The following is a 25,337-nucleotide window of genomic DNA, read 5'->3' as shown; positions in this document are numbered from 1 at the left end:
GGCTTTAGGGAAATATTGATTGCACACTGAGAGGAATGACCCAACAACAAAATACAACCTAAAGAGAAAAAAAAACAACCAATAAACACATTATTTTCTATTGTATGTCACTAAGGAGCAACTCTAGCCCTCATTAGATTGGAGGAGAAACTGGTAGCAGGGGAGGAGGAGTCCTCCATCAGGCTGCAGAAACTGCAGCTGCTTTACCTGGTTCATCTTTGAAAGAGGACAGAAGAAAGGCACCCAGTCCCATCCTCTTTTTCTCCTGTACAATGACATCCAGGAGGCTGCTTGCACACAGCAGAGTTCTGCAACACACTCCCATGCACAATAAAGCTACACTAATTCTGCAGAACAGAGATCTTTTGGGGTGGCAGAGTAAGAGGTGTGGATTCACCTGAGGGCTTATCTACCCTGGAAACGCTTCAGCAGCACTGCTGTAATGCTTCAGTGTAGACACTACCTACACTGATGGGAAGGGTTCTCCCGTTGGTGTAGGTAATCCACTTCTTCCTTTGACCTAATCTACACAGAGGGTTAGCTCGGCTTCACGACATCACTCATGGGTGTGGATTTTACACACCCCTGAGCAATGTGGCTAGGTTGACCTAACTTTTTAGTGTAGACCAGGCCTCAGTGAGTGAAATATGCATCTCGTGATGCTGCCACTCAAATGTTGCCATTTATTTCAAAGGGAAAAGCATTAGGGCTTGATTCAAAAACCCATTAAATCAACAGACATTTCCCGGCTTCAATGGGCTTTGGATCAGGTCAGTCCCATAACTGCGAAAGTATGTACTGTGTTTGAAGAGGACAACCCATTTATTCTTAGGGCCTGTCTACACTATGGCTGCTATAGCAGCACAGCTACAGCATTGCTGCTGTGCCACTCTAGGGCCCTGGGGAGATGGGGAGACGGAAGGGGTTTTTCCACCGATGTAGTTAATCCCCCTCTCTGAGAGGTGGTAGCGAGGCTGATGAAAGAATTCCTCACATCCCTGAGCTACACAGCTGGGTCGATCTAATTTTTAAATGTAGACCAGCATTAGATTCTTCAGTCATTACACTGGGGAAAGAACTGTGGAGTTTAATAGTACTTTTGCCTGTAATATGACTATAGGTGTGGTCCAGATTAAGTAAAAATATCTGAACCCTGCCGACACGTAGAGTGCTCAAGACCTGATCTAGTAGCTTTAAAATGATTGTGATTTTAAATTTTAACTGCTGTAGGACAATAATTAATAGCAACATCTCTTTCCCACAACAGACTTTATAATACTGGGCACTTGTCATTTTATGTGTTGATTTCTTTTTAAAAGGGCATACCTCTGGGCTTTCTACAGAGTAAATTACATTTGTAACAGATTCAATTACTGCCAGGCATTTGTCCATTTCACCGGGTTAAATACCCAATTGTAGCAATTTTTAGCCAGACACATTCATTATCTATTATAAGCTGACTGGAATACTGAGAAGTCATCCAGGTAATAGGATAGGCTAATGTGTAGGCAATTAAAGCTCTAAAAATGGCCTCTTTTCTGTCACCTCATTGAAGACATTTAATCCCTTCACTGACCATCTGGGTGCAAAGTATATACACTCCATCTTAAACTTTTTGATTCAAATCCTAGAAAGGGACTGGTTGCTACAGAGTTCCAGTGGGACCCTGCCCAGGGTAAAAGGTTAGCGCAGGCATATAACTTTGTAGGATTGGAGCCTTACATTAAGATTTGAAAAATAATTACACTTTCTACATTCATGAGTGTGTTGCCGGCACCCAGTGCCGAGAGGCAAAACAGCAGCAGGGGTTTGTTAACCGGTGTGCTTTACTTAATAATTACAATGGGGTGAAGAAGCAGAAAAGTTTATTTGCAGCTGCAAACAAGGTACAGGGAGAATAGAATTTTAAATTCTGCACACCAGAGCACGTTATTACACACCAGGTTATTTTATATTTTTTAATGCTACTGCACTACACATTAGCCAATTAAAACTTTGCACAAATATTTTGCCTTTTTTATATGGGTTACAACAGTGTTTATTTTTTGCAACCTTTAACAAGCAGTTTTAGCAACTTAAACAACCAGCACATTTTGTCTGGCCTTGTAGCTGTTTATTATTTTTAACTTGGCGTTAACAAACCTTACACTATAAGGCATTATTTGCGGCTGCAACATTGTTTTAAGAGCAAAAGAGCTTACTTAAACCAGCCAGGCCTGAATTTTATTAAGGGCGGGTTAAGAAGAAGCCCTTAGGCCTTTAGCAGGGAGACTTTCTTGACCCTTATGGCCTTCCATTCCCTTGACTTAACTAGTGGCCATGCCCTGGGGTCTCCAACAAGTGAGTGCAGGCGAAGCTAGACTAAAAACACAGAATAGCCTACACTCTCTTGGGAATGATTCCTTTCAGAGCATGCTCAAGTCCTTTCTCACATAGTTATTTCAAGGTCTGACCGACATAAAGAAACTCTCCTGAGAGAAGCAGTCCATACTTCTTTATTAGAGTGCTTCACTTTGGGACAAGGCAGACAGAATAACTCCTTGTCCCCGATACCTGTGACAGATAGTTGCCAAATTATAAGGTTTCTTGCACGTTCGACTTTTTTTTGGTATCTTTGTATTTACTGAGTTCGTGGTAATTGATATATAGCTAAAAATCCTCCCCACGTTTTTTTTTATTTAGAAAATGATGAAAAAAAAAGTAACAAATTTACCGGGGCAGAAGGCAAAGAAAGGAAAAGGGAAGATTTGCTCTTCTCTCCCCTTTATTATTTTAAAGATGAAATAAAAATACTATGGAGGCACAGGCTGTAGCTCCATAGTTAAGGCCGACATGCGTTTTGCATTTAAAGCAGGGGTGCCCAGTCGTGGCACCCAAACAACCTTCATTCTGCCCTTTAGTGACACTAAGAGTATGTCTACACTGAGAGGCGACACATGGGGTGGTCAAACACCCTCCCTCCTGAACCTTTAAATTGTGCCCACTTACACTATCAACATTTGCGTGTTGCCTCTGTAACAAGGTGTGGTGTTAATTCAGATTAGCTAACCCTGCTGGAGGAATTTGGGTTGAAACAGCATGGCAACACAGCTTTTAACTTGGTTCAGCAGCTCAAGTACAACCCTGAGCTGCCCTAGAGGCTTCAACTTGAGCAGCTAACCCAGGTAAAAAACCAAGGTGCTGCGTCTTCACTGTTATTTGAACCCAAGTTAGCTAACGTAGGTTAGCTAATCCAAGTTAAAACACATCTTTTCATGTAGTGTGTAATCTAGGTGTGGGTATTTAAAACAATCTAATGTGTCTTTAGAAAACAGTTTAATCTAACATGCAACTTCAACAACTATTATGCATTAATTACAATTGTCTAGTTACAACATGATGATACAATAGGGTAGAGTTAAGTTTGGTTAAGGAAAAGTGCATCTCCATACCTTCATGTTTGGATTTCTTACATTCAACTTTCACTCTGAATTTCCTGGGTTTATACCACTTATTTTGGGGACAATTATGCCCCTATAATGGTTTTACCCTAAACATCTCATATGTACTTCCAAAATTAACTTCATTTAAACACAGATTTTCTGTTGGAAAATATACACACACGTACATGTGATACTACAGTTCTTACCTTTAAAACATCTTAAATGATTTTGCCTTCTCTGGTACCTTTGAAAAACCAATATACTGCAATGGAGAAACCATTCTCTTTTGCCATGGCTATCAAAACAAAGCAACTGTTAAGCAACCATAGTGGTAGTTTATTTTGAAAACTACTCTTCCTTAAAAAGAGTCCTCCAATAACCTTTACCTGCAGCTTTGGACAGTCTAACTGTGGGTCACTTTTTCAGTGTGTAGAGCCATAGTTTTCCATCACAAACCTCAAATACCACTGCATGTATACCCTTCAGGCCGTTTGGTTCTCCCAATACCCATACTGGCCAAGCCTGCCTCCTTGCAGCAATGTTTACTTTGTACTTGGGCTGTCTCATCCTTAAGATTCTGGTTTTCAATGTCAGAATTAGTTGCTCTTCTAGGTAGCCACAAGTGATTGTCCCAAACTAACAGTATCCAAGGCCCAGTTCAGGTTACTTTGAATTTAAATTGATTTTATTGTCACATCAGAAAATGGAAAGATCATCATAAAATAAAACTTATGTGGAAATAAACTCATTGAATCAGACACTACAAAAAGCAATGCTTAGTGAGAACAAAGCTCAGTGTACAAAGTATTGAAATATTATCTATACAGCACAGCAGAAAAACTTCTTGCTCTCCCTCAACCTACAGCTGTCCATTTCAGCTGGCTAGAAGAAAGCTCACTCACATGTTCAGCAAGGTAGGGGTAGGGGTGGAGGTGGGTGCGTACCTTCATTTTATGGCCTTTTGTTTAGGTCATTAGCATGCACCATTTCCTCACCTCCCTTGAACAGTAATTAACTTTTGACTTGTTTTCCAATACAATGAAATATATTCATTTTCAGATGCCAGCTTATGCTAAATAAACAATGCCACTTTATGTTTCCCAATACATATGAACATTTAAGCAATACTGGGTCTGATTCTGACTTCACTTAAACTGGTATAAAACAGATGTACTGTAATGTCCAAGTCACCGGAGTTATGTGGGTACAAACAAGATCAGAGGCAGACTCAGTATCTTTAAGTACCCACACTTCCACTGTCATACAGAGTTTTTTGTTTAACTTGCTAACAATCCAAACAGAAGGAATGTTTTGGGAAAGTTCCTATCTGGTCAGGGCCGCAAAGTCACACAGCAGAAATAAGATTAATTCAGATAAGAGACACCGGATAGATTTTGGTGTCAGACAGACTCATGTAACAATATTAAATGAAAAAACCTTACCCTTAAGGTTCAATTAAAACTGACCTCTCAAATCCTCAAAAGAAATTCCACACATTGATCTTTTAAGAACAAGTCAGGGAAGCAAATTCATTATGGTATGTGAACTATCCATGTGGCCATAAAGGGAGAGTGCCTAAATAGAGTATGGAGGAACTTCTACACCAGCGTCCAGTCAGGGATCCGTGAGTTTGTTCTGCAGCTTCCTGTGGATCTCTGGTCCACATCTACACAGACAATGCAAACACTGCTCTCTGCATTTTTTGTGCTATGTCAAGCTTCTCGGAGAGGAGCTGACATAGCACACATAGGACCCAGGTCATGGATTTCTGAAGGAAAGTTTTCCTTCTTCTCTATGGAAGCTTTTCCATCAAAGGGATTTAGCCTCACATTAAATAATTTTCTACTGGAAGATTATGTTATCTTTTGTTAGATCTGAAGTTACTCCCATTTGATGCACAATCTGATTATACAAGCAAGTCAGTAAAAGCAAGCATTTGCACAATAACTGCTCTGTTACAACCATCAGCTGTTCAAACCAGAAAGCACAATACATATTTTACTGGTATGGGTGTGGTTAAATGGATGCTAGCAAGATTAAATATACAGACAAGATTTTTTAATATCAGAGCATAAATTAAGGCTCCTGGATCTAAATAAATGGCCTAATAAGAGGCCTAATTTTTAGAGGTATGAGCACCCAAGAATTCCTATTAAACTCTGGCCTGATTTTCAATGGGAGTTGCTGAGTGCTCAGCACTTCTGAAGAGCAAGAACCTTTACCTTAAGGTGCCGATTTCTGAACACAGAATCCTAGAAATGTAAGGCTGGAAGGGGCCTCAAGAAGTCATCAAGTCCAGCCCCCTGCGCTGAGGCAGAACTAAGTAAACCTAGACCATCCCTGACAGGGGTTTGTCCAACTTGGTCTTTAAAATCTCCAATCATGGGCATTGAGCCTATTCCAGAGTGTGACGAGACACACCCTCATTCTGGTACAGAGGAGACTAAACAAACTCTTCCTGGCCTCTTTAGCACTAACAAGGCACACTTGCAAGGTTTGTTCAGCCTGGAAGGGGAAGAGCTTAAAAGAAGAAAACTTACAGCAGGAAGGGACAGTGAATAGGAAGAAGGCTGCTCTGTCTTACTGCTGGTAAGATAGGTGGTCCAGCCAACGAGGGGACAGCCATAGGATGTACTGCTCACGAAGCTGGCCTGACTGGCAGCAAAGCAGTATGCCCCAGGAGGAGAGGCAAAAGGTAAACCCCACAAAGGGTCAATAGACTCTGACAGACGAGGCCCATAGGGTTAAATCCCAAGAGACTGCCTGAGAGACTGGCCATCTTTTCAGCCAGATCCTCTTCTCTTGCAAGGAGAGGAGAGGAGGATGAGACAATCCTTTGCCGGTGTCTATTTCCCTCAGAGAGCTCCCCCAAGTGCTGCCAACTGGGGGAAGAGAGAGAGAGAGAGAAAATGAGAGAGTGGGACCTGGTGGGGGGAGATGGGATTCAGGGAGCCCCTGCGCCCCACACAGACCTTAGCAACCCTTACAGTTAGAAAGTTTTTCTTAATAACTAACCTAACTCTCCCTTGCTGCAGATTAAGCCCATTACTTCTTGTCCTAGCTTCAATGGACATGGAGAACAATTGATCACAATCCTCTATACAACAGCCCTTCACATGTTTGAAGGCTTATCAGGTCCCCCTTCAGTCTTTTCTCACTAATTAAACCATGCCCAATTTTTTAACCCTTCCTCACAGGTCAGCTTTTCTAAATCTTTTTATCATTGCACACATACAAAATGGGAAATGACTGCCTACGAAGGAGGACTGAGGAAAGGGATCTGGGGGTCATAGTGGATCACAAGCTAAATATGAGTCAACAGTGTAACGCTGTTGCAAAAAAAGCAAACATCATTCTGGGATGTCTTAGCAAGAGTATTGTAAGCAACACACAGGAAGTAATTCTTCCTCTCTACTCCGCGCTGATTAGGCCTCAACTGGAGTATTGTGTCCAGTTCTGGGCACCACATTTCAGGAAAGATGTGGACATACTGCATACTGAAACAGGTCTCGGCCAAGCTAATTCTCATTGCTCCAGTGTGGCACCAGTCTCTGCTGAGAGATGGTTGTGGCACAACGCCCACATCAATGGATTAATAATTTCCATGGAATAGATATATTCCACCTGATCTGTGTATATGCATGTGTTAGAAAATTGAGTGGGATTTCAGTTTTAAATATATAGATGCTTTGTGGCATATGGTGTTACATAAAGAATCAGGGCTCAAATAATAAAGGTGCAGATGGAAGAGAAGACAGGATTCTGAAGAAGGCTAGAGCCTCTTCCAAATGATAGATTATGATGCATAAGTAAGAACAAAAAGGTTGCTGTCTCATTACTTGCACATGTTGTGCAGTCCACAATGTTCTATTAGAATACAGCAAATATTTTCATTAATGATCTGGAAGATGGCGTGGACTGCACCCTCAGCAAGTTTGCAGATGACACTAAACTGGGAGGCGTGGTAGATATGCTGGAGGGTAGGGATAGGACAGAGAGGGACCTAAACAAATTAGAGGATTGGGCCAAAAGAAATCTGATGAGGTTCAACAAAGACAAGTGCAGAGTCCTGCACTTAGGATGGAAAAATCCCATGCACTGCTACAGAGTAGGGACCGAATGGCTATGCAGAAGTTCTGCAGAAAAGGACCTAGGGGTTGCAGTGGACAAGAAGCTGGATATGAGTCAATAGTGCGCTCTTGTTGCCAAGAAGGCTAACGGCATTTTGGGCTGTATAAGTAGGGGCATTGCCAGCAGATCGAGGAATGTGATCGTTCCCCTCTATTCGACACTTGTGAGGCCTCATCTGGAGTACTGTGTCCAGTTTTGGGCCCCACACTACAAGAAGGATGTGAAAAAATTGGAAAGCGTCCAGTGGAGGGCAACAAAAATGATTAGGGGACTGGAACACATGACTTATGAGGAGAGGCTGAGGGAACTGGGATTGTTTAGTCTGCGGAAGAGAAGAATGAGGGGGGATTTGATAGGTGCTTTCAGCTACCTGAAAAGGGGTTCCAAAGAGGATGGATCTAGACTTTCATCTGCTACCACTGAGAACAGAACAAGGAGTAATGGTCTCAAGTTGCAGTGGGGGAGGTTTAGGTTGGATATTAGGAAAAACCTTTTCAATAGCAGGGTGGTGAAGCACTGGAATGCATTACCTAGGGAGGTGGTGGAATCTCCTTCCTTTGAGGTTTTTAAGGTCAGGCTTGACAAAGCCCTGGCTGGGATGATTTAGTTGGGGATTGGTCCTGCTTCGAGCAGGGGGTTGGACTAGATGACCTCCTGAGGTCCCTTCCAACCCTGATATTCTATGATGGAATTCATTTCCATCAATTCCTTCTTCCTTTTTTTGAAAAAAGCTAGGAAGTTCTATACAAAACAGCTGCATTAAATGAATATTAAGGCTACAAAGTAAAGCAATCAAATGTTAGGAAATGCCAAAATTAGGGCTGTCTATTATTAGGTCTAGATTTTGTACTGCACCTCTCAGGAGCATTCCTGGAGGAGGAGCTCTAAAGCTACCTTGGTGCCTCCTCAATTCTGCCTGCTCCAGGAGCTGGTGCCGACCTTAAGACTGCTCTTACAACAGCCTCCCCATAGCTCCCAATGAAGTGTTTCTTGGTTCAAAACAGCTGTAGTGATGAACGTAATAGCCACCCCCTCACCAGGGTGTTGCAAGGGCTGTCAGAGTGGTGTACAGGTGCCACAAGGGGGCTGTGATCTGGCCTTCAATCTTTACTTATATGATCACTTCTTATTTTTTCCTCTCACAGAATCCATGACTTATTCACTGTGCACAATGGACTGATCAGTGAAGGAGGCAGATTTTTTTTCTTCATTGTTTATGTATGGTCCTGTGCCTCATTACACCGCACAACATCAAAACTCTGCTCAGAGAGGAATTTTTCCTCCATTCATGGACTTTCCTATGATGCCATGCACAGGCACATCTGATCACCTAACGTTACTGAATTTACTTTTAAAATAACCCTGTGAGCACTCCATTTTGAGAGTGCTCACAGATGGGGGAACTGAGGAACAGAGTAATCAAGTAATTTACCCAAAGTCACACCAAAGTGAGACCCAGTTCAGTGTCTTAAAGACAAGAGCATCCTTTCCCCTCCCTGAGGATGCCTGTCTTACTTCCTGACTACATCAGCTTCATAACAAACTCTACGACTTCAGTGAATGATCCAAAGTTGCTCTAGGCTCAGGCCTGTCCAATGTGCATACTGAATTAGGCAGGTATCCTGTGGAAAAAATATTATAGGACCACATTATTTAAGATTCTATCATAAATGCAACACATACATGCAGAGTATGGAATTATAGCTAATATGGAAAAGGAGCCATACAAAAATCAAGCAGATTGAATAGGTACAGAAGCAATCCACTTACTATCTTTTTGCTCTCTTCCCTGTGGCCCAGTTCTCGAATTCTCTCCATGATGGCCCCCTCAGAGCATTTAACTGTTACAGAACTGTTGCTGAGAAGGGTAGCAACTTGCTCTTTAAAAGCACTCAGCAGGCTCTGAGCAGTCCTGGCCTCGTCAATGCTGCTTTTCAGACTCCCATCCATCTCATTGGAACATCTCTTCAGGTGGTGCAGTTCCTGCTTTGAGGCTTCCCAAGCCCTCTGGCTAGCAGCAAGCCTATCTTGGAGGCTTCTGATCTCCTTCTCTAGACTCTCTTTGGCTGTTAAAGCACTGTCCAGATCCTAAAATACAAAAAACATAAAACAAGGCTTAATACAGGTCAAAAATAAGGAATGGGGACTAAATGGCTAATTTTCAGCATGGAGAGGTGACTAGCAGAGAGGGGCAGGAACGAGTAGCATTAGGACCAAAGTTGTTCATTGTGGGCCCAATCTTGCAAGTCCTTCACAGACAGAATCCCTATTGAGGTAAATAGGACTCCCACATGCATTTAGTATCAATTATCTTCATAATATAGTGAATGGGAAAGTAAGATTTGAAGATGACACAAAATTACTTAGATCTATAAATACATTGTTAGATTGTACTAGAAGAAATGGTGTAAAAATTTAAAACTACTTGCATATACTGATGGGGTCTAAATTAGTGACATAGGAAAAGATCAAGGCAACATATCAGCACACTCCATGAAGACATCTGAATAATAGACCCACGGGGATTTAAAAAAAAAAAAGTGACAAATGTACCAGGATTATTTCCACACAAAACAGGGGAGTGGCTAAATGAGAAAAAGTTATAATAGTATATAAGGAAAGTGCAAATATTCAAATACTGATTGGCTGCCTCATCTCAAAGAAGACATAGATGAGAGAGGCAGGTGGAGAGATGAAGACTAAATCACATTAGAAGCATGATGGGGAGACTTTCAAAGAAGGAGAAATTTAAAAACTGGGACTATGTAGGGCCACATCATGCCCTGGTGAAAGTAGCAAAATTCCTACCACCATGGGGCCGAAGTTGTCAAAAGGAGGTGAGGAATGTCAATATCAAACTAGCCACCTGTCCCCGTGAGCCTACAGCTGCCCCAGTGTGTGAATATTGCTCAATCTGGGAAAGGACACAGCACCTGTGATCAAGTCCTAGCCTTGACCACCTTTATCAAAAATGGTTTTCAACAAAATCTAAAGACAGGAGCCATCTTCTTGGATTTGACCGCCGCCTATGACACAATTTGGCACAGAGACCTTTTGTTTAAACTCTCTCAAGTTGCCCGCACTGGGTGTTCGAAGTAATAGAGCTCCCTTTCTCCGATACAGGAAGTGTCAAATCAATGACCTCCCTCCAGGCTCAGTTCTTTCACCAATACTGTTCAATGTGTACATCAATGACCTGCCAGCTATGCTCTCGTGCAAGTTCATCTATGCCGACATCATCTGCTGTAGCCACCAACCTGTCCTTCTCAGAAATTGACAAGGTCTTGAATGAAGTTGTGAAGCTCATGGCAGAGTATTGTAGTCAATGGCACCTACTGCTGAGCTTTTCTAAGACTGTTTCTAGTGTATTCCATTTGAATAATGCAAATGCAAGCCAGGAGTTATACTTTTCCTCAGTGGCCAATGCCTGCAGCATGATCCAAAACCAGTTTGGCAAAATCATTAACATACCACAACCATTGAGGAAGATGGCAGACAAAGTCAGCAGTCAGAACAACCTGCTCAGAAAATTGGCCGGTTCAACCTGGAATGCAAGAGCCCAGAAGCGTAGATCATCAGCCCTTTCCCTCTGCTATTCAACAGCAGATTACTGTGCTCCTATCTGGTGTCGCTCATCTCACACGAGGTTGATCGATGTAGAGCTTAACAAAGCTATGCATATTGTTAGCAGGATTCTGTTGCCATGGCTACCGATACTTCACATAGCACCACCCCATATTTGCCATGAAAAGGTCTCTGTCATGCTGCTGGCTAAGATCCATGAGAATAGCGACCTGCCATTGTACTCAGACCTCTTCAATCACCCACCAGCTCACCTGTCTTCTAGATGCCTGCAATGGGGTCAGCACCCACCTTTCATGAGCACCCACCATAGTCAACAGTTTCTTCTGCAAGTCTTCAGTCACTCAGCCCTCCAGCCGAATCTCACACACTGTCTGTAGGTGGACCAGAACAAACCCCTTCTGATATACACAGTCTTTACCTTCTCCCAGGCCTGGCATGGGGCCATACCTCCAGGGCTTCCTCCCTTAAGACACTGTCTTCCTGAAGCCCTCCCTGGGCTGAGTTCTTGCTCAATCCCCTCAGCCAGCCAGGAGCTCTTTCTTAGCTCCCCAGGTCCCTGGCTGCACTGAGATTTCCATGGTCCCGCTGCTCTTTCAGCCAGCCAGGAACACAGTTCTCTCTCTTTCAGCTCCAGGCAGCAACTGACCGACAACTGTCTCTGCTTCTCCTTTTTATATGGTCCTCCTGGCCCCTGATTGGCTGGTCCTGCAGTCCCTCTGATTGGCCGCTTCCCCTGCAGACACTCTAGGCCACTTGAAGGACCTCTCTTCTGCTCCTCTCTGGGACGGGGTGTGGAAGAATTCTGAGGCCTCCAACTGGGGGCCTCTAGGCCTCGTCCAGCCGTCACAATGCTCTTTATGCTCATTTATGCCACCACAGGACAGGACAGTGGAATCTGCTTGGCGCAATGAGTGGTCAATGATGACAGTCATTAATCACTCTCTCATCAGTTTTGATCTGCCAAGGTGCCTGTGTTCATCTCTGACCTGGTTTCGAACAGGACAGGGCACTGTGCGGCCAATCTCTTTAAATGTGGTTTTTCCAGCAATGCAGCTATGTTCAACTTCAGACTATGTCACATATTGCCGAGTGCCCACTGACTTATTTCGACAACAGGCTACCGGCTCTCCACCTGGCTGATAAGGACACCATTAAATGGCTGAGCATACTGCACATATGCCGTTGAGTCTGGACTCTGCAAGTTTAGAGGACACGGCAGGGTAGGTGAGGCAGGACAGCAGCCCTATCCTGCATCCCTATAGAAACATCTTTAGAAATTCCTGAGGAAGTTAATTCTTGAATAATCCTTCTATGTCCCTTAAAGGGAGGGTACACAGCAGGAATACACAGAAAATGATAGCAAAGGTCCCAAAGGGGCTATGTTGCCATGGAACCTGGGGAATAATGCATAGGGGCTGCTACTCTGTGAATACCCCAAGATCCTGGGAATATTCTCATGCATCTCATTGGATCTCACTGTTGTAGAGCCATGACCCTTGCCTCCTCTTGTGTAAACTCACAGTACTTGCCAAGTAAATTTCCTCTTCTCTGTGATGATCCAGTCATCAGTTTGAGAAAGAGATAGAGGCAGTAGATATCTCAGGGGTATATAAAATAATGAATGGAAAGTGCTGCATATCCTGTGCTGTGAAATAAGAAAAAGAAGCCATTCAATGGAAGAGAAAATATTTTAAAACAGACAAAACCAAAAACATGGTTCTGCTTCATTTAATCAGCCTGTGAAACTCTTTGCCCCAGGATACTAATGAGACAAACAGTTTAATAAGATTTTTAAAAGGATTAGAGATTTATGTGAATAAGAATAAACTCTGCAGTCAAACTAGCTGGGATTACAATGTAGCAAGGAATGTAATCCTTCACACTTCAGGGCACTGTTTGATTAACAACTAAGAATGGGAAGGAATTTTCCTTCCCACAAGGTACAACTTTACACGACCAGGTTGGTACATTTACAGGGAGTCATTTGCCTTCTCCAGAAGCATCAGGTTTCAAATGCTGTGGGAGGCAGGATACCAGACTAAATTGGACAGATTTGTTGCAATGTGATAATCCCTGTGTTAAATACATTTCAGAATAAACAAAGAAACAAAACCATATTAATTAGGTAAATACTGTCATTACTCGTTACTAAACTGATTTTAGAACTAACTGCCAACCAAATCTTGGCATGGTTCCATTTTATTTCCCTTCTTCAACTCTAAAGAGGTCCTCTTAACAGAGAAATTATGCCAATGCCAAGAATCAAATTATGGCTATTATAGCAAAGAATGAAGGGAGGTCTATTCCAATTATATTACTTCATCAGTCTGTAGATTTCCTTTCACAGGTGCAGCACAATAGCAGCTAGTCAACATAAGGTTGAGCAATAACCAGTTATGATCTCAGTTTATTTTTTTAAAATTTGCAAACAAATACAATTGCTTCAAAAGGCCATGGTACTGAAATGACAAATTGGATAAAATAATTCAAAAGGAACACAATTATTGTGCCTCTTTCTCATTTTAAGTGTCATGGGTTATAGCAAACCTTTTTTTTAAAAAAAAACTTTCTTTTTAAGAATCATATTTACAAGTCAGCTGATGCATAAATCTTAAAAAATAAACAAATGCAAGTTGAAAAGTTTAGTAAAATTCTATGTTAAAATTAAATGCTGAACAGCTTCATCAGGCTTCATCAGGTCAATATATGTATTTAACACATTTTTAATTATAATTTTTAGGATGGTCTTGCCAATCATAGCAAATGTTGGAACTGCAGATAAGAAAATGCCAATATCTCAGATATTCTGTGTATTCATAAAACATTGTGCATATTACAAGCTGGATCCAAAGCCACTGAATTCAATGAAAAACTCCAACTGACTTCAGTGGATTTTGAATCATGGATTGTGGAGTCATGCTGCTAGCCAGGATTTCTCGGTGTGCAAGTCAAATGACTATTTATGAAGTATGAGTTTATTATACCATACAAATAATCTGGTGTCTGACAGACAAGATACTTCACTACCAGTTCTGTAAATGGAATCTTTAGGACAACATTTTGCTAAATACTATTCAATGAATTTCTCTCTATTTCTGAAGAATAAATTTTACAGCAGTTTTTTAAAAAAAATCTGGCTCCAATTGCATCTCCAGCTACTCCTGATTCTCTATGGAAGAATACTTGTAAAACTCCCTCAAGCTTACTTCAAGGAATAAAATATGGATTTCTTAGCATACATTTCAACTCCTCTATCAGTCTCCTACCTCAGAGTAAAATCAATAGTTCTGTACCTTCATGCTGACTTACACAACTTCCGTCCACCTACCACTTTGAGAAGGCTATAACCAGGGATACAGTTGTTGAACGAGAGTGAAAACATCACTCTATCGGCATATAGGAAACATCAACAGTAAAGCAGAGCTCTCTAACAAAAGCATTTTAATCTCCTAATATTCTTGAGACTTCATGAACTTGAAGGTGATAACAGAAAAATACTTTTTTAAAAACTAAGCATAAAAAATAAATCTCCAACCAACACCCTAGCCTGATAAGAGTTTTCCAAACTAACTTTTGTTGGTAATAGCATGTGTTGAAATCTTACCATCATTTACTTTCATGTCACACCATGTTCTTCCACTGAAAAATGCATTTTTCATTCCTAGAAATAGGTCTCGAAACCACACAGACATGCACACTAGAAAATAATTTACCTTGCTAAGCTTGTCCATGTCTTGGGAGTAGACTATGGCCCTTTTCTGCTCTTTGCTGACTTCTGAAACAAGCCTCATGATGGTTTCTCTGCTAGCTTTTGACTCTATCTCATGAACATTGATAGCCTCTGCAAGAGTGGGAATCTGCCCTTTTAGCATTGTATTTTCTTTATGCATCTGATTGACCTAGACAAACATACAATTCAAATAGTACATATTAATAAAATTCTTACACTGTTTCCTGTTAACAATTGTCTTCACTCATTTAAATGCATTTCTGTTCCCCATCATCATAAAAAATGTTGTTTGTAAAACCTTCAGGGTCAGATCTATGACTAAGTTCTGCTATTCATTTCCAATGTTTCCTTATAAACAAAGTAGAAAGAGAAGAGAAACTGGAGCGATAATATGCCATGAGAAAAGTATGCCTTAGCATAGCAAATGTTAATTTGGTTTAGTTATCCACATACAAATTCTTAGCACCAGATCAAACATTATCATCTGGAGGGCTGTTGTCATTTCTGCATGTCCACAATGGTGATAAGGCAGAGCAGAAAATAAAAATAGATTATACAACTATCTTCATGTGGGAAGCAGGCAGCTTTTCCATAAGATTTATGGCTAGCAAGCCTTTGGAATGGGAAACCAGCACAGGACATTGAGAAGTGATTTTACATTTGAAATATTCTGAGTCACAGGGAGCCATGTGATTTGGCAACAGACTCCTCTTGACCTTATGAGAGGGAAAGTCTATCTCCTAAAAAAAGAATTTGGGGAGCTCTTTTGAGCAGCAGCCAGAATTCAGGGGAAGACAAGCCCCAAGCATGATCTTGATCTGTTGAGGTAATGCTGCAGCAACTCCAACGAGTGTAAAGCTCCACAGGTCTAGAACCCAAGCCTGCAAAACTACCAGGTTACAGCAGCAGCTATAACCAACTTGAACTCCATTTCCCATGACCCACTGTGGACACAGACCATGGGAAGTTCCACCTCAAGAATCTGACAGACAGCAGCCCCATAGCTCTTGATTGGCTCACTGCCTTATATAAGCCCAAGGAGCATTCCAGGAAGCATCCAGGCAACTGGCTCCTCTGTAGCTGACATGACCTTTCTTGCTCGATCTCAGCTTGATTTGAACTTCGCCACCTGACTTGAACCTCAAAACCTGACTTAGACTCTGACCCTTGCTATGGACACTGGCCTGGACCAGACTACAAACTCCTCTGCTACACACAGCCTCGGGTTTGCCACTGCTCTGTCCCTTGGCCCTGACTACCCTTGTTGGGATCCTACAAATCTGGGGTGAGGAATATCTTCAAAACGAGCAGAAAAATACAGAATTATATGTCCCCTTGAATCCTACTTGAATGATGACTAAAGGTGAAGGTGCTCCTATTCTGTCTTTACTCTAGTCATTGCTGAGAGAAAAGAGACATAGATAAGGGAGGGGAGGGGGGGAAATCCAGAACAAATACTCTGTTCTAATAAACACTGCTTTCAGTGTGCCCCTTAGAAGAGAAGTAGAGGTGAAAGACTAGCCAGAGAGTGCAAAAGATGTATTAAAGGTGGGTAGGGGGTGCCGTTGATTTCAGTTTCCTGAATGGGAGCTCAGCTTTCAACATTTGGGAAATCGTGGAAGAGAAAGCTATTAAAGATTTTGTGTAGCATTCTCTCAGAACTGTGCGTAATGAATGAATAAGATTCAATTGTACCTTGTAGTAATTGTGTGTGTTTTGGTACAGGTTCAGTATTAAGGTTGTTTTAGTGTGTGTCACTGAGAATGTTTCTGTTTAATGGCATGACTGCATTAAATGAGTGTTAAGAGTGGTGCCAGAACGGTCATATTGGAATTTTATCGTTTTTAATATTTTTAGACAAGCATTCAATTGTATGTATTTTCTTGAGTTGTACTTTGCAAACATAATTGTAAGTTAATATTATAGGAACATACGTAAGGCCACTCTGAGTTCAATGAGAGCTGTGGGAAATCAGCACCTCTGAAAATCATATATTTATGAACACTATTTTATATGGCAATATACTTGGTATATCCTTATTTGACAACAAAATTCTGATCTTTAACATTTAAGTTGTTTAAACAAGTATTCTCTTTTTCTATTATAAAAGAAAATTGCTGTATTAAATTTTCTACATCAAACCAAATATTTCAAAGACAGTGCACCCTTCTATATTAATATCCATTAGAGCAATACAATGCAGTTAAATTTTTAACAAGTCTCTTCAGTATGGAGGAAAAAATAACTGCACATAAACACCTTTGAAATTAAATGTTTGTGTGGTTCCTCTTTTCCTCTGATGTCGACGTCCAGGAATCCAGAAAGCTGTGCTAAGAATTCACCATGCTTCCAGCTGATCTTAGAAGCTTGATTCTTGCTTTCTTCACATTCATTCAAATATCTGCTAATCAGCCAAAACAAACACACATCAGGAGGAATATTTAGAAACAGTATTTTTTCAAGCAAAAGGCAAAACTATCCCAAGTTCATTGCTTGGGCCTACCTATTCTAGCACAACCTTCACCAAAGTTAAATGTGGTTTAATGCATATACTATGGGCCACCAGGGGCAGGGAGTGCTGTTAGATGCTTCTGCCCCTAAGAAAGCAAGCGCCTCACAGCCTTATCAAATGATGCCCCTCTGATGACTGGCTCTGAAGATCTCTCTTCAGTCCACGCCAGCAAGATGAAACTATGATGTGGTTTGTTTGGTAGTTGTCCTATTGAGGAGTAAAGCATGGGCTGGAAAGGAAGGAAACTCCAGAAGCATTCCCCAATATACACCCTTGGAAAAATACCATATATTAAAATCATGTTCTGTATTTTAATAAATAGCATACATTTTGAAATTGAAATTAATAAAACAATTACTATATTTTTAAACACACTGGATGAACTACTGGTTCCACATCACCAATTATGCATATTTAAGAGGACACTTAACTCTTTAGGGTTTTTTTGGTTTTTTTTTTAATTTTTGATGGACAACCTTTACTCAAAGCCCCAAGAGAACAGAAAATTCACATAAAGCCAGAGACTTTCGCCTTGAATTCTGCACAGAAGGGGAAGTTACTTTTCAGGTACAGAAACTGGACTTCTTCAAGATGTGTGGTCCATAAACACATTCCACTGATGGTGCACATATAACTCATGAACCTGAGAGTGGAGTCTTTTGGGCCAGCAGTACTCGTACAACACGCATGCACCCTGCAGCCTTCATGCTCCTGAGCCCTCCTGCACCAGCTACCATTTGGTTCCTTCTCACCGCAGAACCCCCAAATAGGGACTTCACGGTAGAGGGGATGGAACGGTGGGAATGTGCATATGGACAACCCATCTCAAAGAACTTCCCATTCTCCTTCAGTAAGTAACTTCCCATTCTCCTTCAGGTGATTGTCCATATCCATATACCACTGCTGGTAACTCCCAAGCAGTGACTGTGTTAAGGAGGTGGGAACTAAGTGTAATTATTTAAACAGAGTGAAGAACTGCTTTACTCTTTGGGCCTGGAGGCCTCAGTCAGGATGTAGTGTCTTGGGAATATGCACATTGATGCCCAAGTGGCTGCTTTACAAATGCAGTAGAACTAGGGTGACCAGATGTCCTGATTTTATAGGGACAGTCCCAATATTCTGAACTTTGTCTTATATAGGCGCCTATTACCCCCCACCCCGTCCCAATTTTTCACACTTACTATCTGGTCACCCTAAGTAGAACCTCAGAGTTACGAACACCTCGGGAATGCAGGTTATTCATAACTCTGAAAAACACATTATGGTTGTTCTTTCGAGTTTACAGCTGAACATTGACTTAATATAGCTCTGAAACTTTACTATGCAGAAGAAAAACGCTACCTTTAACCATCTTAATTCAAATGAAAACAAGAACAGAAACAGGTTCCTTACCTTGTCAAGTTTTTTTTTTTTAAAACCCCCCTCCCCTTTTTTTAAGTAGTTTACATTTAACACAGCACTGTACTGTATTTGCTTTTTTAATTTGTGGCTGCTGCTGCTGCTGCCTGCATACTTCCGGTTCCAAATGAGGGGTGTGGTTGACTAGTCAGTCCATAACTCTGATGTTCATAACACTGAGGTTCTACTGTGTTTGATAATGGTAGACTTTGCAGTGATGCTGCTGGTACAACTTGCACTCTAACGGAGTGACCCCTGATGTCTGGTGGATCTACCATGGCCACTTCGTGGCATGTTTTAATAACATCAGAAATTCAGTTTTATAGTATCTGGGATGATCTTGCAGAACCTTTTGACATCTCTGTGATGGAGATGAACATGAAGTGATTAGTGATTTTCTAAGTACTTCTGTTCTGTTTTAATAGTAGGCCAGCACTCTCCTGACATGTAGAACAGGGTTTTTCAACCCATGGGTTGTGACCCAAAACTAGGGTGCCAGAACGTGGCACAGGTTCACAGAGGAAGCCCGGAGAGGAGAGTGTCAGGTCCTGCCCCCAGGGGGATGGAAAGCCATGGACGAGAGGGTTGCAAAGCCCACCCTGCATTCACACTGCTGTGGTCCTGCGAGGCTGGTTGAGCTCAATTCCCTGCTCCAGGAGTTGCTACCTGGTGCACAGGGTTGGCCCAGCTGCTCCTCCAGGCCAAATATGAGTGAGTGGTGCTGTGACCTTCTGCACAAAGTCACTACATCACTTTCCCAAATTTGGCCCAGCAAGCCCACAAGCTAAATCCTCAAAGGTCACACTGCTTGGAGTGAGGAGCCGAGCTCGCCCAGTCCCATGGGATAGGAGCGACACGAGTTGCCACTATGGAACGGAGGGTGTAATTATTTAGTATTTACTGCATTAATATGTATATTGTATTTCTTACCCACAATATATTTAGTAAGCCAGGTTTTTTGTTTTTTTTTTTGCACTAAAGCTATTTACTGGTCACAACAAGCCATCAAAGTTTACAAATGGGGACTGAACCCAAAAAGGCTAAGAACCACTGATCTAGAGTGTGCAACATCACCCCAGATTTAAATGCATGAGGTTTTGGGAAAAATACCAGTAAGTGTATTTTTTGGTTCTAGTGGAAGTCTGTCAATACTCTGGAAAGAAATTTAAGGTGTATGCTCCACCTTGTCTGGGTGGAGCACTATATAGGGTGGGTCAGCCATCAGTACCTGAATTTCCTGTACTGATCTGGCAGAAGTTATAGTGATTAAAAATGCAATTTGCATAGAAACGTGTAGAAGGGAAGAAGAGGCCATAAGTTTGAAGAGTAGATCCCTGAAGGCTGAGAGTATCACTTTTAAGTTCCATGAGGATCCAGGTTCCTTGATTGGTGGGAATACCTTAATTAGGGCCTTCAGGAACCTAATTACTAACAGTATGGTCCTCCACTGGTGGAAGATGAGCTGAGATGGCCAGTAGGTGATGGCTGACTGAACTGAGGGACAGGTTCTTACATTTTAGTTTGGGTAAATAGTTGAGGATTTGTGGAATCAAGGAATGATGTGGTACCACGGATTTTTGGTGGCACCAGTGAAAAGCACCATCCATTTTGGCAGGTAAGTTTTTCTTGTTGATTCTTTTCTACTGCTTATTAGAACTTCTCTAACTAGAGAGGAGCAGGCCTGCTCTATTGACAACAGCCATGCTTGCTGTGAGCTGTGAGGATGCAAGATTCAAGTGTTGGGTCTATCACTTTGTTCTGAGACAGCAGGTCTGGGAGCAGAAGAAAGGCTCAGTAGGTCTGTGAACTAGAATTGTCAGGGCCACACTGGAGCTAAGAGAATTAGCTTGGCCGAGACCTGTTTTAGTTTGCAAAGTACTCTGGCAATAAGAGGGGCCAGGAGAAAGTATATATCAGATCTCCTGTCCCCAGTAACACAAAGGCATCTGCGATGGATTCCAGTCTCATTCTACCCCTTGAGCAGAATCTCAGGCACTTGTTCTATTGAGTGGCAAACAGGTCCATTTTGGGATTGCCCCAGTCCATGAAGATGTCCACCAGAATCTCCCATTCACCATCTGGGAGGAAGTATCTGCTGAGATTGTCCACAAGCATGTTCTGCAGTCCAAGTAAATATACTTCACCAGCAATAGCTGTATGTTTGATGCACCAGTTCCAGAGCGTGATGGCTTCCTGGGAGAGCAGGGAAGGCCTGTCTTTACCTTGTTGATATAAAACATGGTGGTCATGTTGTTGGTCGTGATTTATATGTACTGCCCTTCTATTTGGTGGAGAAAGGACTCACAGACCTCCTGTATGGTTTTGAGTTTTAGGAGATTGATGTACATTCTCTTGTCCCTTGGGGACCATAAACCCTGTGTCTTTAATGCGTCCATGTGGGCACCCTATTGTAACAAGGATGTGTCTGTGACTATGGTCTTCAATGGCAGGATTATCCAGAAGGAGACCCCTCTGCACGCACTCTTTTTTTTTCCCCACCATTTCAGTGAAGACAGGACCATGGGTGAGTTAATGAGATGCATCCAGGCAATGTTTGGAGAGTGTGTAAAACAGCTTCTACTAATCCTGCAAGTAGTGGAGGTGAAGCCTGGCATTCAGAGTCACAACGGTGCAAGAGGCCATCTGATCTAGAAGGACAAGGCACAACCTTCCCTTGGTACATGGATTTCCCTCCAACTGAGAGTTAGAATGGACAGGTTCTCAAATCTGTCTTGAGGCATGTAGGCCCTGGATGTGGAGGAATCTAAGATCAGACCAATGAATTCAATCCTCTGATCTGGGATTACTGTCTATTTCCATTTATTGACTTTCAGGCCTGATCTCTGAAAGAGGTTGAGTGCATTTTGGATGGCTTCAGAGACCTGTTGAGGAGCGCTCCCCCATATAAGCCAATCATCCAGTTAAGGTTATTTATTGATGTTGCATCTTCTCAAGTAAGCTGCCACTACTGAGAGCACCTCGCTAAATCTCTTCAATGCTGTGGAGAGTTCAAAAGACAGGATTCAATATTGATAGTGGTCCTGGCCAACCGTAAATCTTAGGTACTTCTTGTAGGCAAAATGATGGAGATGTGGAAGTACGCATCCTGTAGCACAAGAGATCTGAACTAGTCTCCAGACTCTAGATTTGGGATTATCAATGTGAGGGGTACGATCCTGAACTTTCAACTTGTGAATGAATGTGAGGTTCCGCAAGTCCAGGATGGGTTGCCAGCCTCCCTTTTTCTTCAGGATAGGAAAATAGCTGCTCTAAAAACCCTTTCCCCTGTACTGAGGCAGGACCTCTTCCATCACAATGAGAGAAAGGAGCACAAGGACCTCTTGATATAATAGATCCTTGTGAGAAGAATCCTGGGAAAGGGGGGTTGAGTGTAGGCACTGCTGCAAACCAGATGGAGAATCCATGTGTTATTGCGTCTATGGCTCATTGGTGAAATAGCCAAGGGAACCTCATGGGAAGGAATGCCGTCACATCTTCAACGTTAACTATTTCAGAGACTTCTCTAAAAACACATGGCCAAAATGACTGGTTACGTGACATACCATCAAATTTATCCTGTCTTGTTCACCAATTTTTCCCCCCAATAGAACAGTGAGTTAGCCCCATGTACTGCATGTGTGTACAGTATGTTCTCTAGGACTACTGTCTCAGATGAAGACACACCAACCAGGAATTATCTTGAAAGTATAAATTTCTTTAAGTTACAGCAACAGCATGTAGCATTAACCTACTTTTTTTTTTTAAGTACATTTGATCACGTGGATTTCTGCAGAAATACTTGCACCTCTGATGTGTCTGAAGCCACAAGACTGGCCCAGCAAAACTAACCTGTGTGTGTATTCGGATCTAACAGTGAATACACTTTTGTTTGGCATGCACACGGTCCTGAAGATTGTTAAATTGATAAAGTCAGCACAGGACATTGCATCTTTTACAATGTAAAGTTGTATATGGCAAAAGCCATCGCCCAGTGAACAGTAGGAGGGAAAAAAATCAATGGATTGAAATATCTAACAAAAGGCACATCAGACCTGCATATGCTGGTAGATACTGTATTTAAGTTTTCTTCCTAACCTAACAGCTATCACCAGTAATGGTTCTCTTCCTCTTTCTTGGCATAACTATACCTACAAACATACCACAGTATCTGAGCACCTTGATATTGCATTATCCAGAGTGGCACATGCAATACAGAAAAATACAAAAGGTTATATTAATGTGACATTACTAGTTACAAATATGAAAGCCCAAATACATGGAAAGGAAAAATTTAAAAATGTTCATAGTAAGTTGAGCCACGTTGTACAAATTGCATATTTTCTAGTGTATTCTTAACATAAAAAGTAATATATTCATGTATGTATTTAAAAACAAATACACAAATTGAAATTACAATGCATGTATAGCATAACTGAATTTTCCATATTATGAAAACCTTACTTTTCTGGTTTCATGACTATTGAGCATTTAAATATGTAATTTCAATCTTAAGCACAAATTTTTGTATTTTCACTTCCCTGCTTTTTCTTTCAGGGAAAATCAAAGCTATTACGCTGGAAGAGCTCACAAACTCCACTGGGCAAGCTAATGGATCTTCTTAACCCTTAGAAATTCAGACTGGGGAGATTACAGACTCAATAACCACTGGCGAAATTTACAGAAAAGTCCTACAGATTTGCAGCTGCAAGTGACTAAATGCTTCACTCGAGTAAACAATCCCTCCTGCAGAGTTTATTTATAACCTCTGTAAAAACATATTGTTTTTCTGACAGGTGCTCCTGGCTGGCATCTGACAAGTCTTTGGTTCCAACAATCACAGACCCAGTTACAGTCAATAGGTGCGTCAAGCATTCTTTCAGACTCAATGGAATAAATAATTTAGCCTCTTTATTTAAAACAAACAGCTATAAAAAATGGAGGATGGCCCAGACTACAGGGCAGGTCAGGGATTTCCCTGATTGAAAACACAGGGGCGAAGAGATTGGTTTTTCAGCCTGTGTGTGGTAGAAGCAGAGAGAGCCTGTAGAAAGCATGGTGAATGTGACCCTAAGAGGAAGCAGAAAAAGACACTGTCAGGCACAGAGCTCGCTGGAGTGGTACACTTGGGGGTATCTGAGCTAAGAAATTGTGCCTGCTATTTGTTTCTACTGTGTTCAGGGAAACTGGGCTTTGTGTACATTATTTGTAAGTAAACAAGATTACACCAAAAAATATACCTGACTCATATCAAGTTCTCTTCCTAAAGGGCACAACTCTGCAAGGCCCTGAATATTCGCTAATTGCCCAGGCAAAGAGGCAATACTATACAGCTCAGTACAAAGCTGTAAATCTGTTTCTGCACTGAAATTTGCCTACAAAGGTAGTTTTTTATGTTGGCAACTATAGTACAGTGACATCTCAACCCAAAATTATGCCACAGCTTGACTGAATCTCTTACTTCAGTTTGGCTTCTTGGTCATGGATCTTCTCCTTCAGCTCCCAATTCTCCTGGAGCAAAACCTGTGCTGTTAGGTCTGTCTGTTTTTTGGAAGTGACAAGCACACCTGATTCCTCCTCCATCTCCTGAACTCGATTTTGCAAAGAGAGGAGGAGAGAGGATTGTCTAGCATTGTTTTCCTTGTAGCTTTCCACTTCAGCCTTCAGCTCTTGCAATGAGACTTCTTTAGAGACCATTTTGGATCTGAGATCTAGAAGCTATAGAGAGAGGAGAGGAAGAGAGAAAAAACAAATAACTGTAAGAAGAATTCAATATAGACGACGTATTTGAACTGTCAAATTATTATTTAATTTAATTATTATTAAATTGTTTATTTTTTTAAAATCTGGCAGGAAATACCTTTTGGAATCAAAGTATCTTATTCTTCTACTCTATTACCAATGGATTCAGTGAAAAAAAACAAGTGACAATAGCTACCATTTTTTCAGTACTCACAGAAAGCAGTAAGTAAACTCCAGCTTCAGTATGAAGTAAACAAAAATAGCCACATTGGTTTCAGTGCCATTTGAAACAATAGCAAAAATATGCATTAGCCGAATAAAATGGGCAAAGTTAGTAATAAGAAAAATGTTATTTTTAAATATCTATAAAGGTATTTAAAAAAACAGAGCAGAAACAAAAAGAACCACTGTTTTTTAAATTAATTTAAATGGAGTTTTATATTAGGTTGAAACAACATTAAGGTTGTAAAAATCACACATACAAAAGTTAGGAAATGCCAGAATTGGGGTTTCCTGTGAAACCTTAATGATACAGTCTTTAATTATATGATCACATACTATTTTTTCACAAGACCTCTGCCTCCCTGCTCTCACTTCTGGTGTCTGGTGTCACAGTGGCCTCTCGCTAATGGAAAGAGTAATTGCAAGAAAAGTCTCGCTCAGTCCTGGGCTGGAGCGTACTCAGTAAGCTCTATGGCAGGGGTAATCAACAGGCGGACCGCAGGCCAAATCCGGACTGCCAGATGCTTTTGAACAGACCCCAACATCTTTTTATTTACTTATTATCATACTTTTTAAAAAAAAATATTTCCTCCAGAGT

The 25,337-nt window shown here is 41.4% G+C and overlaps 1 protein-coding gene across 3 annotated transcripts in view; it reads right to left on the bottom strand.

The window, feature by feature from the left end:
* CCDC170 (coiled-coil domain containing 170) overlaps positions 1 to 25,337 on the bottom strand; it is a 74,951-nt gene that overhangs the window by 30,146 nt on the left and 19,468 nt on the right. For 2 of the 3 annotated variants that reach the window (XM_037895004.2, XM_037895001.2), the window contains exons 5-8: positions 24,237 to 24,493; positions 17,128 to 17,272; positions 14,852 to 15,037; positions 9,324 to 9,641 (exon numbers count right to left, since the gene is read on the bottom strand). In XM_037895004.2, the coding sequence (XP_037750932.1) occupies positions 9,324 to 9,641; positions 14,852 to 15,037; positions 17,128 to 17,272; positions 24,237 to 24,493 (906 nt within the window). The remainder of the gene's footprint in view (positions 1 to 9,323; positions 9,642 to 14,851; positions 15,038 to 17,127; positions 17,273 to 24,236; positions 24,494 to 25,337) is intronic. The other variant, XM_037895002.2, reaches the window with a different exon arrangement.

The sequence above is a fragment of the Chelonia mydas genome, chromosome 3 (genome assembly GCF_015237465.2).
Source record: "Chelonia mydas isolate rCheMyd1 chromosome 3, rCheMyd1.pri.v2, whole genome shotgun sequence".
Taxonomy (NCBI): domain Eukaryota; kingdom Metazoa; phylum Chordata; order Testudines; family Cheloniidae; genus Chelonia; species Chelonia mydas.
Note: the sequence above shows the minus strand (reverse complement) of the source record. Positions and strands in the feature narration are given on the sequence as shown.